Source organism: Xyrauchen texanus, chromosome 42 (genome assembly GCF_025860055.1).
Source record: "Xyrauchen texanus isolate HMW12.3.18 chromosome 42, RBS_HiC_50CHRs, whole genome shotgun sequence".
In the NCBI taxonomy this organism is placed as follows: Eukaryota; Metazoa; Chordata; class Actinopteri; order Cypriniformes; family Catostomidae; genus Xyrauchen; species Xyrauchen texanus.
Genome location: NC_068317.1, coordinates 16,833,652 through 16,851,207, shown reverse-complemented (window position 1 = coordinate 16,851,207; position 17,556 = coordinate 16,833,652). Strand labels below are relative to the sequence as shown.

At 39.1% G+C, this 17,556-nt stretch overlaps 1 protein-coding gene and 1 long non-coding RNA gene across 2 annotated transcripts; one reads left to right on the top strand and one right to left on the bottom strand.

Annotated features, from left to right (window-relative positions):
• Positions 1 to 376: 376 nt before the first annotated feature.
• On the bottom strand, positions 377 to 905 carry LOC127635005 (uncharacterized). The gene is made up of 3 exons (XR_007969437.1): positions 740 to 905; positions 532 to 608; positions 377 to 432 (listed from the first exon to the last, which is right to left on the bottom strand). It is a non-coding gene; the product is annotated as an uncharacterized LOC127635005 (long non-coding RNA).
• A 12,473-nt stretch (positions 906 to 13,378) lies between these two features.
• On the top strand, positions 13,379 to 16,095 carry LOC127635002 (cerebellin-2-like). The gene is made up of 4 exons (XM_052114810.1): positions 13,379 to 13,447; positions 13,787 to 14,312; positions 14,591 to 14,710; positions 15,180 to 16,095. Exons 2-4 carry the CDS (start codon positions 14,025 to 14,027, stop codon positions 15,375 to 15,377), a joined length of 606 nt encoding a protein of 201 aa, XP_051970770.1. The 5' UTR covers positions 13,379 to 13,447; positions 13,787 to 14,024; the 3' UTR covers positions 15,378 to 16,095.
• The last annotated feature ends 1,461 nt before the right edge of the window (positions 16,096 to 17,556 follow it).

Sequence of the window (17,556 nt, the reverse complement as noted above, 5' to 3'; positions counted from 1 at the left end):
TTAGTGGTATTTTCATAAACTATTTATTTACCACATCAACAAACAGCATGGCAGCACAAAATATTTTTTTTAACATGGCAGCCTTTAAAAAGTGAAAGGAGACAGAGAAAGAAAGGTGAGAAAGAATAACACTTAATTGACTTTTTGATGGCATTTTACACAGTACTGGTACAGTATTTAGAAATGTTGGAAAATACTGACATCATATACAGTACTTACTTCTTAAGAAATTATGATGGGACCCTGAAAAACAGGACACAAGTAAAAAGGACAGAGAAGGGTGAGAAAGAATGGCATTTGTTGGACTTGCTCATATGATCACACTACTTGTATCTTTATTCCACAAAAATAGCTGAATCATATACAGTAGTACTTACGTAGGAACTTAAAAAGTTGCATGGTCTAGAGAACCTCTTAAAGTATGATTAGACCCTGAAAAACAGGACAGAGAGGAACAACGATTAGATCAATAATAAAATCTATTAAGGACAGATTATGATTGAATTGTATCACCAAAGACTATTTACTCACTGCATCAATAAAAAGTCACCCACAACACTTCCACAGCAGCAACACTGAACATATCTTAACATATGGAATATGGAAACCTTTAAGAAGTGAAAGGACAGACAGCTGAAGGGTGAGAAAGACTTGCACTTAATGGATTTTTTCAGACGATGACACTACTGGTATGTTTACTTTAGAGAAATGGTTGAATCATATTCTATATAGTACTTACTTAAAATGAACCCACTTCAGGCTTCCAAAATTGACTGACAGTCTGAAACGAAACAATGACAGATTAAGGCTGTAAGAAAACTCTCATATTTATATTATCTAATATTTATTCTATCTACTGTCTTATGCATTAAAACCTATTAAAATGGACACATTCTAAGCATTTTCTGAGCACGTGACTTGTTTGAAGTGAAGATAGATACAAAACCTATTCATTTGACTGTACTTTTAGGCAATAACAATAAAGTTGAATTTAATCTTAACTGAAACATAATTAGGAATGTTTTGATAATTTTATTTCACCCCACCAGGTTACAAAAGCAGCTTTCTCTTCTCAGCTACCCTGTCAATGACCATGTCGGAGTCCAATGACATGAGAATGTCCTTTTCAGTGGCCATCAGCATAGACAGGCTGCTTCGGAGTCTGCTTTTAATGAATTTGAGTGTAGAGAATGTTCTTTCACAGGCAACCTGAGTGAGAGAGAGGGTCAGCAGGTACTTGTATGCCAGCCCAAGGAGACAGTAGGCATCAGACAGCATGTTGAACCGCCTGAGAATTTGATAGCAGCACAGTGGGCAATTTTTGCAAGAATCACAGCTTTTGGTCACAATTTCACTTTCTTCGTCCCATTCTTCAGATCTATCCTTTGCTGTTCTGGTCCTGTAGTCATCTACATGTGATGTCTTAAGCCTTTCCCACTGTCCAGCAACACTTTTCAGTTCTGACTGAAGGTTATTTACTGTAGCCCTGCTGTCAAATTTCAGGAGACATGTGCTGAGGTTTTGAAGTGCATTACTAGGAAGAGAAACTGTTCTGACCTGGCTAAACTTCCTGCGGTCCAACCATGCCAAATCCGCAACAAGAGGGCCATTTGTGACAAATCCTCTGTGGATTGCTTCAATAACTGTGTCCAGGATGGTGTTGTGCACTTTCACCTCATATGTTTTCTCAGCATTGATTTGCAACTAATCTTCATTCATCTCTCCGGTCATGCGTTTTCTCTTCTTGGCTCTCTTTTCAGGTAGTGCAGCCTCCACTTCCATGTCTGTGTTGTCCTCCCTCTCCTCGAGTTTCTGATTTGTCTGTTTCACAAATGTGTCTGCAGCTGCCTTCACAGTTGGGAAGTCCCTGGCGATACTTTTGAGGCTATCTTGTGTGGCAGTCACCATATGATGGGCAGAGAGAATGTCCATCCCTGTTGACTGGAGGTACTTCGACAGAGGAGTTGTTTGCTCAAACACTCTAAGAAATATCTGTGCTGTTAAGACAGTTTTATGCTTCAAGAGACACTCTTTAAAGCCTTGTGCTTTGGCACGAACAGCTGGCTTTTCTTTTTCCCTCTTTTCAATGGCTTCCAGCGTGAGCACTACATCAATGAAGAGGCCATCATCTGGTTTTCCAAAATGTCCAAAGATTTTTGGAGGACATCATGCTTGGCCCACCACCGTGTCTCACCTATTGGACTGAGGCATCTGTGTCTTGTCTCTTCTTGGGTTTGTTTCTCCCACAGATTAACCCTGTGATAGGACTCCTTGATGAAAACAGCTATGTCATTAAGTAAATTAAAGAGTGATCCACTTTCAATGACACTTTGTGTTGTGTCAGCAAGCACAAGATTAAGTATGTGTGCATAGCACCACACATGCACATGAGTTGGAGACTGGGCAGTTATAAGTGCTGAAAAGCCTTTGTACTGGCCCTGCATATTTGAAGCACCATCTGTTGCATTCCCAATGCACATGGCCTTGTCCAGATTCAGATGCTCTAAAACTCCAGAAAGCAAGTTTACAAAGTACTGCCTCGTGGATGCTTCGCACCTCACTATGGAGACAAGCCTCTCCTGCACAGCCTCAGTAACATACCTGATAATTACTGAACACTGATCATAACCTGTGATGTCTTGGGTTGTGTCCAGCTGAACAGAGAACATCCCAGCTCTCTGGACATCACTGGTGATGCTCTCTTGAATGAAATGGCCAATTGCATCAATCACTGAGTTGACAGTTGTTTTGGAGAGTAGGGTGACGAGAGACCCTCTACCTCTTGATCCACTGGACTGATGCAACTTCTTGCTTTTCTCAATGCAGTCATTCAAATGTTCTCTAAGGCACATATCATACTTGCCTAATAACACAATCAATTCCAGAAAGTTACCATGATCGATATTGTTATCACCCAAAGTGTATGCAGCCTCATTCTCCACATGCCTATAGCTGAGTCCCCTCTTCCCTAGTACTTTGACCACGTCCACTATACGCTCCAAAACTTGCCGTCTCTTTTTCACTTGTGCTCTGTGAGCTGACAACTGACTGCCAGCAAACAAGCTGCTGATGTTGCCTTTTGAGCACCTTAAGAAAAAAGCTTCAGCACAGGTCTGGTGTGTAGTGTTCTTTTCATGCTCCTCTGTGCGCAGATGTACATGTCGCCAGTCACTCATGCCTGTTATAAATGCGCTGGTGTCAGTCCGCCTTGTAAATGCCAGACACACAAAGCAGAACAATAAATAGCGTTCTTTGCAATAAGTAAGCCACTTCCTGCTGGTGCCATCTTTACGGCTGAACACCCTCATCACAACTGCATTGCTGGTGTTCTGCTGTGGGTGGTAATCTAAGAATGCCTGTAATATGGCGGGTTCAGGGCGAGCAAAGTAATCTATGCCCTGGCTCTCACTCTCCTGGTCTTCCAACTCTCTCTCTTGCTCAATCTCTTTCTCTTGCTCCATCTCTCTCTCCTGCTCTTGCATCTCTCTCTCCTGCTCTTGCATTTCTCTCTCCTGCTCTTGCATTTCTCTCTCCTGCTCTTGCATTTCTCTCTCCTGCTCTTGCATTTCTCTCTCCTGCTCTTGCATCTCTCTCTCCTGCTCTTGCATCTCTCTCTCCTGCTCTTGCATCTCTCTCTCCTGCTCTTGCATTTCTCTCTCCTGCTCTTGCATCTCTCTCTCCTGCTCTTGCATTTCTCTCTCCTGCTCTTGCATCTCTCTCTCCTGCTCTTGCATTTCTCTCTCCTGCTCTTGCATTTCTCTCTCCTGCTCTTGCATCTCTCTCTCCTGCTCTTGCATTTCTCTCTCCTGCTCTTGCATTTTTCTCTCCTGCTCCATCTCTATCTCCTGCTCTTGCATTTCTCTCTCCTGCTCTTGCATTTCTCTCTCCTGCTCCATCTCTCTCTCCTGCTCTTGCATTTCTCTCTCCTGCTCTTGCATTTCTCTCTCCTGCTCCATCTCTCTCTCCTGCTCCATTTCTCTCTCCTGCTCTTGCATTTCTCTCTCCTGCTCTTGCATTTCTCTCTCCTGCTCCATCTCTCTCTCCTCCTCTTGCATTTCTCTCTCCTGCTCTTGCATTTCTCTCTCCTGCTCCATCTCTCTCTCCTCCTCTTGCATCTCTCTCTCCTGCTCCATCTCTCTCTCCTGCTCTTCTGTCTCCTCTGTCACAGACTTCTCCACTTGTGATGATGGATCAACCTGGTGTAACATGTAAGGATTGGCACAATTTGTTGAGATTTTGGGGAGTTCCTCAATAACAAGGTGACCAAAGACTACAATAATCAGTGATAAAATTGCCTAATTACTGTTTAATAATATCAAACATAAATGAAATATAATTATTATTATCAATATAACAATAATGTACCAAATGCAATATGTTTATTTTTAACCTTTAATTATTAAAGGTTACAAGTAGGGTGGCCCCATACCATACCATAGTTATAACATCAAGGTCCAAAAATATTTAAAATTGTTTGGAAAAACGCAGACACTAAATAATAACATGGCGGCACACAACAGTGCAGTAGTGGTCAGTTAACTATTTTTGTGAGCTCATCTAAAGTGAGGACTATTTATGCCTTGTAAAGCATTTACAAAGGAGATTTAAATGCTGTTAATAATTTCTCTGTTCTGTATCACTGTGTTGTGTTTGTTTCATTTTTCTGTTTAGAAGATAACTGAGTCTTTAAATCTCCTTTATAAATGCTTTACAAGGCATGAGTAGTCCTCACTTTAGATGAGCTCACAAAAATAGTTAACTGACCACTACTAAATGCTTTATAACTACCTGAATTTACTCCATTTACTTACACTTTCTAAGTGATCTTATGAACCACTGACAACTCTTAAATAACTGGTTTGTAAATAATGCTATACTTCATTTAGAAATTATTAATTAATCATTAACAAAGTATGAAAATACAATTATTAAACACATTATAGATATGCTTATAAATCAAGAAAAAAGATTTATAGCTGTATTTACAAACTGCTTATTAATGTCTATAAATGCTTTTATAAATGATGAATTAACTGTTTACTCATGTTTACTTAATGATTAATAGCGTGCAGTTATTATAAAGTGTTACCAAAATATCTACCACTAGACCATTTAAGAAGTCAGACAAAACTTTCGGATCATCGATGGATGCATTTATTTACGGGTTGAGAGAGGCTGCACAGTTTGACCAGAGGGCAGCGGGCGCACACCAGGCTGCCGGATGGTGTTGCTAAGACTTGCAATGTATAACTATTATCAGACCTGGCCTCGAGTCAAGGCCCCGACTCTCCCGATTGCCACTCCGCCCTTGCTTAGTTATAATCATTTTCGTTCCGCCTCGTCCCTCGTCTCGTCAACGAAAACTCGAAAACATCTCGTCATGTTTTAGTCACCTTAGAGCCAGCCAGCCATTTTTAGCTAGTCATCGTCGCGTTATCGTCATTAAAAAAAGTGTGTCAACTTACCTCAAGTTCAGTTCTGCCACTTGGACCGGCGGCGCCTCGGTCTCTCCTCCTCCTGCCTCCCCTTTCCCTCTTCAACCTGCTGCTGGCCTCCATCACTTGCTAATTTTACTGAAGTGGAAGCTCCACTATAGCCACCACCAAACAACTGTGATATTTTAGCACATTTGGCAGCATCTGCCTGAAGGGCTAGTTTCTTTTTTGCCCTAATTTTTTCGGCTCCTCCTTTACGTTTTTTGTTCTCCATTTTTGTTCAGAAGCAATGATATGTGATTGCTGATCCGTTGAAGGGGGAGGGTGCATCTGACCTCCTCGGCTGTAATTGGTCCAGCCCAGAGTCGATCATGACCAATTGGCCAATCCACCACCTTTAATAGTTTATACCGTTGCAAAAAAAAACAAAAAACATCGGCCCACAAAAGAAGAAAAATCACCATCGGTATGCCTGATGTGCGAGTTTTATAGGCCGTTCAGACAAAAAATAATAAAAAAAATAAATAAAAAAATGTAAGTATGTAGGCTACCGGCCCACAAAGCACGGCAAATGCCCGAAATGCCCGATGGCCAGTCCAGCCCTGACAGGCGTGTTGTCATGCAAAGTGATTTAAACGCACCACATAAGGTGCATTCTCATATCAAAAAGAATTTGTATTACGGGTAGCCTACAGTACAATAAACCAAGTACATTTTTGAACAGTTTCGGGTCCTATCAGAACATTTGGGAAAAACTCCTACATATATGCTGTATTTCCTTACTGACGATGTGTCTCACTTGGGAAATACTGCTCTCCGCAGGCCAGGAGCAGAATTAGCTGACCTACTAAACTCAAGAGCATGGACTTTTAGTGAAATGGGCGAAAGGGGGCTAGTTGTCACAGTGGGAATTTATTTCTCAGTAAAGATGGATAAGGGCTAGCTTTTGAGTCAAAAGTCTAATTGAGCAGATGCCTGTTTGCTCTGGCAGAGGTTTTGTATGGTGGTTTAAAACATCTACACTAGTGCATTGTTTCCCAGCCTTTTTTCTGCCATGGCACACTTTTTACGACTACAAAATTCTATGGCACACAACTATCCAACATAGGCTAACCATCATCAATATTTTTCCTTTTCAAGAACTTGTGTTCTGTCCATCTTAGTAGCGTGTTTACTTGCTAATGTGTATTGTTTGAAAAAACAAACAAACAAGGTCACATAGGTAAGCTACGCTGTGTGAGGTCACAGGTGGCAAGAGCGCTAAGTGGGTTGTGAAACAACATTTTCGAATTACAGAGATACAAACTCATAAGGGGTGAAAAAGGTAAGACCATCACTGGTCCACGAAACATTTTCTGGGGATATTTTTTAAAGAATAAACTAAAAGCAGCAATTCCAACTATTTTAGTGATTTTTAATATTTAAGTTTACAATTGTGCAGGACTCAAAGCAGATCTATGGTATAATTTTCCTACAGTAGTCTATCTAAACTGCTGAGCATGGCTTTTATCAGAAAAGACCACAATAATAGACAAATAATAATAATTTTGAGTTTCAAAAATGTTCTTTCATCATTGTAAAGCGCATTTCACATGAGTTGAGTCGAGGGATCAACCGTACAACGCCAGAGACAAGCACCTCATTGCCCTCCACATGACAAGAGTTGCAGAAAGCATCACAGAGGGGCAATTTTATGAGAAAAGCGGGAAGTGTGCACAATAAACATTGAAAATATATATTTGGAAGAGACAAGAAAAGCTTGCAGTGCTTTGATAGCAGAAAGTAATGAAATGACTAATTTATGTTTAGGTCTAAGCATTTTCTTGGTGAATTTAAATTAGTTCAATAACTGGGGTCTCTGATATTTGTAAACGATAAGGTAATATTTAATTAAAACAAATTATGAGATATTCAATGCCTTCACAAATTTGGACAGTTTTGAACTCTCAAAGACGTGAAGCACAAACGTGTGTGTGAAAAACACTTTGGTATGAAGTGACGTCACTTCATAGACTTCAATGTATTCTGCAGAGCTGACGCTAGTCATGTGAAAGTCCCTTAACCTGTATACATATCGGTCACTTTTGCACATTAATCATTGCTTTTCACAATCACAAAAGTGATTAAGACATGCCAGTCTATTTCAAACTGTGGCAACAAAAAAACAAACAAACACAAAGACAATATTAAGCTCATGAACCAAATGGCTTTCAGCTGTGTTTGATATAATGGCAATTGATTGCTAGAACCAAATTAGCAATTTAGCATGATTACTCAAAGATAAGGCATTTGAGTGATGGCTGCTGGAAATGGGGCTAAATTTGATAAAAATATGACTTTTTTTTGGATGGTGCTGTTTTTTACATAAGTAATGTCCTGACTATACTTTGTGATCGGTTTAATGCCATTTTGATTAATTAAAGTACCAATATCCTTTTTAAACAGCAAAATCTGTACATTATTCCAAACCTTTGGCTGCCAGTGTAGTTCAAAAATGATATTTTTGATTTGTTTTATAATCTACCCTACACAGTAAATCATCACAGTTTTGTTGTTGGTAAAAAAGCTAACATAATCAAATCATGCTGGCACATATTCAGGTAAGGGTCAACTGTAGGATTATAATAAAGGTAGATTTTAACCGAAAAGGTTAAAATGGATTCTTAGAACAAAATTGGCAATTTTGATAAAAGTCAAGTCATGGACATGTTGTCACATTTTATTTGGGCAGCTTGTCACATTTTTTTAAATGTCATAAATGTATTCTATTTATCAATTAAACATTTTGTTAGCCAAAACAATTATTTTGTATTTGTAAATGTTATCTTTACCATTTTTGTTATTTCATGAATGTTGTTGTGTATCATAAATGTTTTACTATTTACAGTTTAATAGGCTGATTAATGCAGACATAGATTTAAATAAGTGTTGGTGGTGGTGGTCAGAGGAACATGTCCCCCAATGTTCACATGAAACGTATGACACTGGTCTACAACTTACCTCAAAACGTCAGTCTATTACGACGGACTACAGGGGGTTAACTGACGCCAACTCCAACCATAAAACATGGGATTCTCATATACTACTGCCTGAACCTTGGACTTAGGATAGACCTCACCGAAATGACCTGCCGGTTGAACTGCGATGCACCTAACTGATCTCTGCCTGCATCAACTTGGTCTAATTATGGATTACACTCTTGAAATGGAATACATAGACTCTCATTTAATTACCAACAAAAGCCTTCATTAGCCAACTAACAAATTACAATGCATCAATGTGAAATTATGCAGTTAATCCAGGATGAACTTCAAAGACATTAGTCATTAATCTTACTGTTCATACAAAATCTTTGTTTAAACACTGGCCCTTAACACTTACTTATGTCACACCACGGTCTGTCCAGCAGAGGGGAACCTAGAGCACAAGTCCTTCCACAACTTCCTCCTAATTTCCTGTTCATTATTAGCTTAATGATATCATCTGTGCCTGGCTTGTTAGAGAGAGTGTGTGTGTGTATATATATATAAGCCCTGCTTTTGATCGTATCTTTGCTCAGTCTTGAAGTTCTTTTGTTTAGGCAGATCTTATGTAAATGTTTGTTCCCATTTGACCTACTTTTGATTACATTGACAGACTTTCTCCAATATCCTATGACCTTCTTGTTTGGGAAGTTTTTTCTATGCTTTTGGACATGTTTTGCCAGCATCAAGCCATTGAGGATCTGTACTTTCTTCAGCCCTGCTTTTTGATGATTGATCTGTTGTGTTTATTCAAGAAGAACATCAAGTAAAGACAGCTTTGTTTTCCCTAAAGTCCTGCCTCTTGTGATTCTCTGCAATTTGGTCCACACAGCTCCATAGTATAGCGGTTAGTGCACTGGGTTTCCAGCAGCACACTCTGGATTTGAGCCCTGGTCTTGACAACTTCGTTTAATGATTTTAAACCATGACATGCACTGCACACATATAACTAAAATTGGCATTATATTAATGCTGTTTAGCCAGAGGTTTCTCCCAAGGTTATTTTTCTCCATCAACCAACATTTTATGGAGTTTTCTGTTCCTTGCCATAGTCTCCTTTGTCTTGCTCGGTATTTGGTTGTAAATACAATTATTATTTAATTATTCATCTCTATACCCAATTTACAATCATATTTGATCAAACTCTAAGACTTTATAGATATTAATGTTTCATTTTCTGTTAATGCATGATTTTCTGTAAAGCTGCTTTGAAACGATGTGTTGTTAAAGTGCTATAGGTCTTAAACTCAGTCCGCATGTTGTCACATCCGGCTCCGAATAGTAGCGTAACCAAACATCCGCCCATCGATCTGTCAATGGACGATCGCAGTTTTCTAAATAAATTTAGCCAACTTGGATGTACTTGACAGTAAACATCAGACATTTATTTGTTACTTTGGATTTAACACAGCATTTCACCATATGTGTTATCTACCACATTAATGTGTAATAGTATCCAAGTGAGGCGATTATTAGTGCAAAGTTTTCCCAGTTCACGAGGAGCTGTGCGAGCGGTTCAGAATACTCCCACAGGGTTATTGTGCACAACTCAAGTCCGAAAAGACAGCGTTTAAGTGTTTTAATGTCATTATTTTCACTATTGTAAATATAATACAGTTGTAAGCACTGGGACATTTTCATCTTGTTATGTTTTATTTACATTACATTCGGTTGCGAATCGCGAGTGGACGCTTCCCCAATCATCGTACTCAAACCACAAGGATATAAGGTCCTTAAACCATAATCACACTCAAAATTGCATTAAACGATTAAAAGAGAAAACATAAACCCACATCGTGCAGTTAAAAAATCTGAGTCTATTCAAAATATAAATTAAACCTGGAAAAATGTGGTAGGATATTTGCAAAAGTGATTCACCGAAAATGTCCAAATAGTTAATCGGCTTGTATTGAGTATAATGCAGTCTCTTTTCACACATTCACATAATTATTTTAATAGTGTTCAGCCTCCCATTCAGCTGATGAAAACACGCTACGTGATGAAAATGTAGATTCAGCATAGCCATTGACCAGGAACCGACCCCAGTGCTATAAAAATAAAGATGACTTGACAACATTAAGAAAAGTTTATGTTTTTAAATTGACAGCATCTAAATGCGTTGTGTCGGTATGATGGCAATTACAAGATGGCTGAAATTCTATTCTGAAATGTTCATGTCCTTAGACTTGGAAATTATTATTTTATATGGCAACATTCATAATTCCAAAATGGCTTTGTTGTTGATAACAGCAAAACGTCCTGGTTACTTCCATAACCTCTTTTCCCTGATGGAGGGAATGACAGGTTGTGTCATTGTAGTGACACTAGGGGCAACTCTTGAGAGCCCGAGACGCCTCTGATCTTTGATAAAAGGCCAATGAGAATAGGCGAGTGGTATTTCCATGCCCCTCCCCTCAACATACGGGTATAAAGAAGGAGACGCTGCATACCGCTCGTTAGATTTTGTGTTGAGGAGCAGAGAAAAAGGTCCCGGCCATTTCAGCGGGTAGTTCAGCATTGTGGCAGGAGGGACACAACGTCTCGTTCCCTCCTTATGGGAACGGAGGTTACGGAAGTAACCAGGACATTCCCTATCTGTCACTCACTCAACGTTGTCAATGTAGTGACACTAGGGGTCCCCAATAAAAATGCCACAACTAGCTGAACTGTGTTACGTGGGTCGGCGGTGCGAGTTGGGCAGACTGCTGTGTGCCGCATTGCCAGCACACCAAGCCGGCACGTAACCTCCCCTGATGCAAGTGTGAGTGTCGTTCAACCCAATTGGGGATGAGTCGACAGCTGAATAGGGACAGGCTTGTCCTAGTCGTACCTTTTCATCTCGTTCTTTCTTTTCTCCCCAGAATAGAGGGAATTCGCTAACCGTCCAGAACGCCAGTGTCCACTCCCCAGGGGGAAAACACAGCAGAGATTATTAAATGGAAATACGTCACATGGTCTTGCCGAGACTATTCGGAAGTATGCCATGTGGAGAAGTCCCATGGTAGGTCCTGCCCAACATGGGGGAGGAAGCTCTATGAGCATGGAGACCAGGGCAGAGGGGCCTCTGCCTAAGGAAGACACTGTTTGCCAACAGGGAAAAATATTTCAGCTTAAAATAAGGGAATAAGGCATGGCCTGTGAGGATTCAACCTGAGGTTACATATTTGTACATTAATTACATAATTTTTATATCAACTAACACTTAAAGGTGCACTCAGTCATTTTGTGTGTCGAAGTGTGTCGAAGTGGCTTACATTGGCTAACACTGACACCTAGTGGCCTGGATGCTGCATCATTCAAACATAGTGGCTTTCGGTTACCAATGTCATTGTAGAAATTCACTATGCACAGTAAACCAATATTAATTTAATCCATGAATAAAAGTGTAAAGTACAATATCAGGTCAGTTACTGAGGTTAAGCAAGTAGTACTCAGCTGGTCATGTTATGCTAACATGGCTGCCGCCATGAGGCACTCCGTCCCATATACAATAAAAAAGTTTTATAAGGTTGCTGATATGACTGAACTCTTCATCTCATAGGAGTGGTCATACTTTAATACATATGTTTTAGAATTGCTATTAATTTCTTTAGAAGTAAAACTTTATAAATGAGGGGAAAAAATACTGTGTGAACCTTTAAAATGGTTGTTGTTATCCATCTGGATCACTAGTTTTGGTAGTTTTTAAATTGCTTCTAATGGAGACCAGGAAAAAAAAAACAGAATCAGAATCATCATGGTACAGCCCAGCGGTTAGTCAGGAAAACTGTAGATAGGAAAGCAATTGAAAAACACAGCAGAGGGACACAGAAATATGTTCGTTGTGAACGGACCCTTAGACTGTCTTGTTATAGGCCCTTATTAGTTATTTTAGATTATGTCATTCCAGTACAATGAATTAAACCAGTGCCCCCCAGTCTTTAGACGTCGTGATTATCTTACATAATATTGCCAATTAGTAACTTTGAAGAGCAAAAGAAGACTATTAATTAGGGAGGTTAAGAAAGGGTTCAGTGGACATAACACACACTGGGCAGACCTGTCAAACCTAACACCACACCCCCTACACTCTGAAGCCTCGCCAGAGCTTCTTGGAAATGCTTTTGAAAGATAGAAACAGAGCAAGAACTGTAAATATAATGATGAATTAATTATTAATTACAAGTTATAATTTTTATAGAGAGGATGAAGTCTAAGCACATGCATAGCCTACTTGAAAACACCAATAGTGATTCTATTTTTCAACACTTAAGCTTCTGTGTTTTCAAGACTTAATTAAGCATACTGTAGTTTTAAATAAATAAAATCTCACTTTTATTCAATTAGAGACCACTTAACAACCCATAACATAGCACCAATACTTTTACAGGCCAACAATTTTTCATAATGTTTTAGATTTGAATATTTGCTACCACTTTATAAACATAGCATGGTTAGTAATTACTTAGCAGAAGATATAGATGGAGGAGCTGTGATTTTGAGCATGTGATTATAGCACTTCTTCACCACAGGATGGAGCACGAGATTTTTGTCTGACTTCAAGGGCTTTCCACCTGGACAGTGATATTTGTGCGTGCTGCGTGCATGTTAATTAACCTAAATAATATCGGCTTCAAACATCTGTTGTATTTATTATGTACTTCGAACTAAAAAAATAAAATAAAACAGTTGTCCTTGTGTCTGCTATATGTGTTATATATATGAGAATGTCGATGCCATCAAGGGTTTGCTGATGCAATGGTTAAGATTCACATGAGTATGAGCACATTAATCCCAGAGCCTGGCTATCTCGTATTACTATACTGAAAGAAATCTGTCCAATAATTATTACTGTAGGCTACTTGAAAAAAAGGGATGGGCGTGAATCGCCTCTAAAAGGATGAAGGAGCGATTGCTTTCCTTCACTCATATTGCGCGCGCGCTTCACTCACTGTCTCTCAAGATTTCCGATGGAGCGGGTACAAATACGTCCAAATATGGATTTAACAGGTAAATAATGGAAAACGAGGCATAGAAATGTGGCCAAAGAAAACATACCGATTAAGACGCTGTTGATTTTTCATCGGGAAGGTATGAATATTGTAGTGATATTTACTCTGGAAAAGAAGATAGCGAAAACTTTTTGATTGTTTCTATTAGCAACATGTAGATATTAATTGAGCAAAACGCACCATCGCCTTGTTTAATCTTTGTGCTATCTTTACGTAATTTGATGGAACAGGTTATTTGTTGAGAAATTATTTATTTGCGTTATATTGTTTTTTTATTTTAATAATTCGCAATTCTAATTGCACTTTTTTATTGTTACTGTGTTTTCTTTCAAATCAGGAAACATTGCACAAATTACATTGAGCACCTTCCTGATATCAAACTGATGCGCACAGAGGAGGAAAAAAGAGTGTGTGACAGTGAGAGAGAGAGAGAGAGAGAGAGAGAGAGAGAGAGAGAGAGAGAGAGAGAGAGAGAGAGAGAGAGATAGGTTAGTTTAGACCAGGTGATAGAGCCACAACAAACCTCCAAGGGGCTGGTGGTTAAGATCATTTTGCACAGCATTCTTGTTCCGATCATGGTGCCAGCAGCCTATCCCGGACCATTTGCCATGCTGGCTCTCGTATTTCTCCTGGGATGTGGCACAGGGCTCTGTCTGGGCCAAAATGACACGGAGCCCATCGTTCTGGAAGGGAAGTGTCTGGTGGTGTGTGACTCCAACCCCTCTTCTGACGGCGGAGTCACCTCTTCGCTTGGGATATCTGTCCGCTCCGGCAGCGCCAAAGTGGCTTTCTCGGCCGTAAGAGGGACAAACCACGAACCTTCAGAGATGAGCAATACATCCATGACCATCTATTTTGACCAGGTCAGATGTCCCATTGGTGACTTTGTAATCCGCTGACATATTTAATTAAATGTATGATGATCCAATGTTATTCAGGTATCATCAATTGAATAATTAATGTAATTAATTACATTAATTAGTAATTAGTTGATTAGTAATCTCCAAGTAATTGAAAGTGTTGACAGAGGTTATACCTGCGCTTGGAGTGTCACTTGGAAATTACAGAACTAATAGTAAATGTGATTCGAACATTTTAATTTGCTAATCATGTGTAATGCGTCATGCTGCATTTGTTCCAGGTCTTAGTAAACATTGGCAATCATTTCGACCTAAAAGCGAGTGTGTTCACTGCACCACGAAGAGGAATATACAGTTTCAGCTTTCATGTGGTCAAGGTCTACAACAGACAAACCATACAGGTAAGCACAACAACGTATTTGCCCTCCGTGTCAATCCTTACAGAAAAAAGGTTCCAAACTGTACCTTTTCTGTCGCTGGGGTGGTACACTCAATAAGGGGAGATTTTTGTACCTCTAATTAGTTTTCAACTCGTTTTGAGTACATAATTGTACCTATAAGGAACAATTGTGTATCTTTAAGGCACAGGTTTGTTCCCAGAGGAACACAATATGCAAATGTACCTTAAAGATACACAATAGTACTTTTAAGGTACACAATATCTCCTTATAGGTAGGCTACAATTACAGTATGTACCCAACCAGTTAAAAAATTTACCAAATTAACAAAATAGTTGCTTATAGGGTACTACCCAAGCATCAAAAATGGTAGGCCTACAGTTTGGAACCTATCTTTTTTAGTAGGCTACTCGTGGAAAACTGGTAATTTACTTGCAGAGGACTAAAGTGCGCTCTTTCTCCTGTTATTCAGGTTAACCTTATCCAGAATGAATACCCGGTCATATCTGCTTTTGCTGGAGATCAGGATGTCACGCGGGAGGCAGCGAGTAACGGAGTGTTACTGATGGTGGAGCGCGAGGATAGAGTCTATCTCAAGTTAGAAAGAGGGAATCTAATGGGCGGATGGAAATACTCCACATTCTCTGGATTTTTAGTCTTTCCTCTATAACTGACTCTCAAACGTGTTTACGCGAGTGACATTTTCAAAAAACCGAGGAAGAACACGTATCAGTTCTTTTTAACAAAACTGTTTGCGATACAGACAAATAGCGCGCACGTAAAAAAAATATAGCCAAATTGAATATGGACGCGACCGGAAGGAGTTCCAGCCTTTTTTGGCCATAGCGATTCTGAGAGTAAACTGGTCGCGTTTGTTCATGGATTTTATCCACAGGACACAATTCGCAACTGGACCACTATATAAATGAGAATATATTTATGAGGAAGAACTTCAATCCCGAACTAGATGTATTTATCAGTGCTTTATTTTGTGTTTGTATAGCCTTAATGATTCGGCTTCCGTCCAGTGAGGTGTGTGGTGGAGCTGCGAAAGTGCTTTTTGGCCCCAAAGCATTTTTGCACGAATGGAAGATCCTGTTTTGTGCTGTCAATGATGTGTCGTTTGGATGCTGAACATACTGAAAATTTGCCAAATGTAGACCACCTGCTATACAGTGATTATTAAAGACATCACCCAATGGAGATGTCTAAAAACTTTTGCTGGACATCTATCTAATTTCTTAAATACATATTTACATTATGGTGTGTTCTACATTCCGGATATAAGTAGATTTTGATTGATTTAGTGTTCAGTGACAATGCTCACAGATGTAAGTTGTGGAAAAAGAAAAGTCCCTATATAATGTCCCGCCTAATAAAATATTGTATTGTACACATATTTACTCAATCTTTTTTTTATTATTATACATTTTTTATTTTTTGAGTGACTGATAAAATTCCCATCCAGGATTCGTGAGTGCGCAAAAAAGACCTATTTATGATTTAATTATTACAGAAAAGACGACAGCCGCCCTACACAGTGTAAACGGTTGTTTGCGCAGTGGCGCTGTCCATGGTGCTGAAACATAATTTGGACTTGAAATATCTTTTTTACAGGTTTAATTACTGAATGAGCGAGTGTACACGCCTCTCATAAAACAATTACGTATGTTCTTAATATATTTATTATTTTTTATTTTTGCAACCTAGAATCATCGTCTGTTCAGCAGTCCTTCAGCATAAAATGCAAAATCTTTTCCCTAAGCCTCCCAATTATGGTGATGTTGATAAGGCCTTAATGGATAGACTTAAGAAAGGCGTAAGTCATGTTAATTCTGTTAACTCTGACTATAGCACCACTGCTGGCCCAGTAGGCTACACACACACACACACACACACACACACACACACACACACACACACACACACACACAAACTTGTTTTTATACTCTCCGTAGATTTCCATGAAATTTATGGATTTTATACAGATCTAACAATAATTTCTATCTCCTAACGCTAACGCTAACACTCAAAGAAACCTTTTGGCATTTATACATAAAAAAAAAAAAAAAAAAAAAAAAAAAAAAACATTTAGAAATGTATGTTTAGTATGTTTAATATGCCATTTATCTTGTGGGGACTGCTGGCTAGGCCCCACAAGGAAGGTGATCTCAGGATTTACTATCCTTGTGGGGTAGTATAAACATAGTACACACACACACACACACACACACACATACACACACATGTTGGTTCAGCTATCCTTATGAGGACTCTACATATACATAATGATTTTTATACTGTACAAACTATAGATTCTATCCCCTAACCATACCCTTAAACCTCACCTTCACAATAAGATTTCTGCATTGTTATATTTTCACATATATTTTACATTGTTTAGTAAGTTTTTTTTAGTAAGAAACACTATAAATATCCTCATAAACCACATTTATAGCATAATTCCCTTGTAATTACAAGTTTGTAACCTAAAGAATGTCCTCATAAACCACCCACAGACTCACAGACACACACACACACACACACACGATCACGCGCGCACGCGCACGCACGCACACACACACACACACACAAACATATTTAAGGTTATATGCACACTCTCAGTCTGTGAGTGTCTCATACATGCAGTATAAAATTATACAAAGCACACAAACTGTACATACACACACACTTTTTTCTCAGTTTTTCCTGCTCTCTTAGGTATGTGCGCACACATACATTAACATGCACACCGGCACACATGCTCAAATCTGCTTTCTCTATCACACACACATAGCACACACATGTTTGTGAAGACATACCCATTTACATATACACAAACACCAATA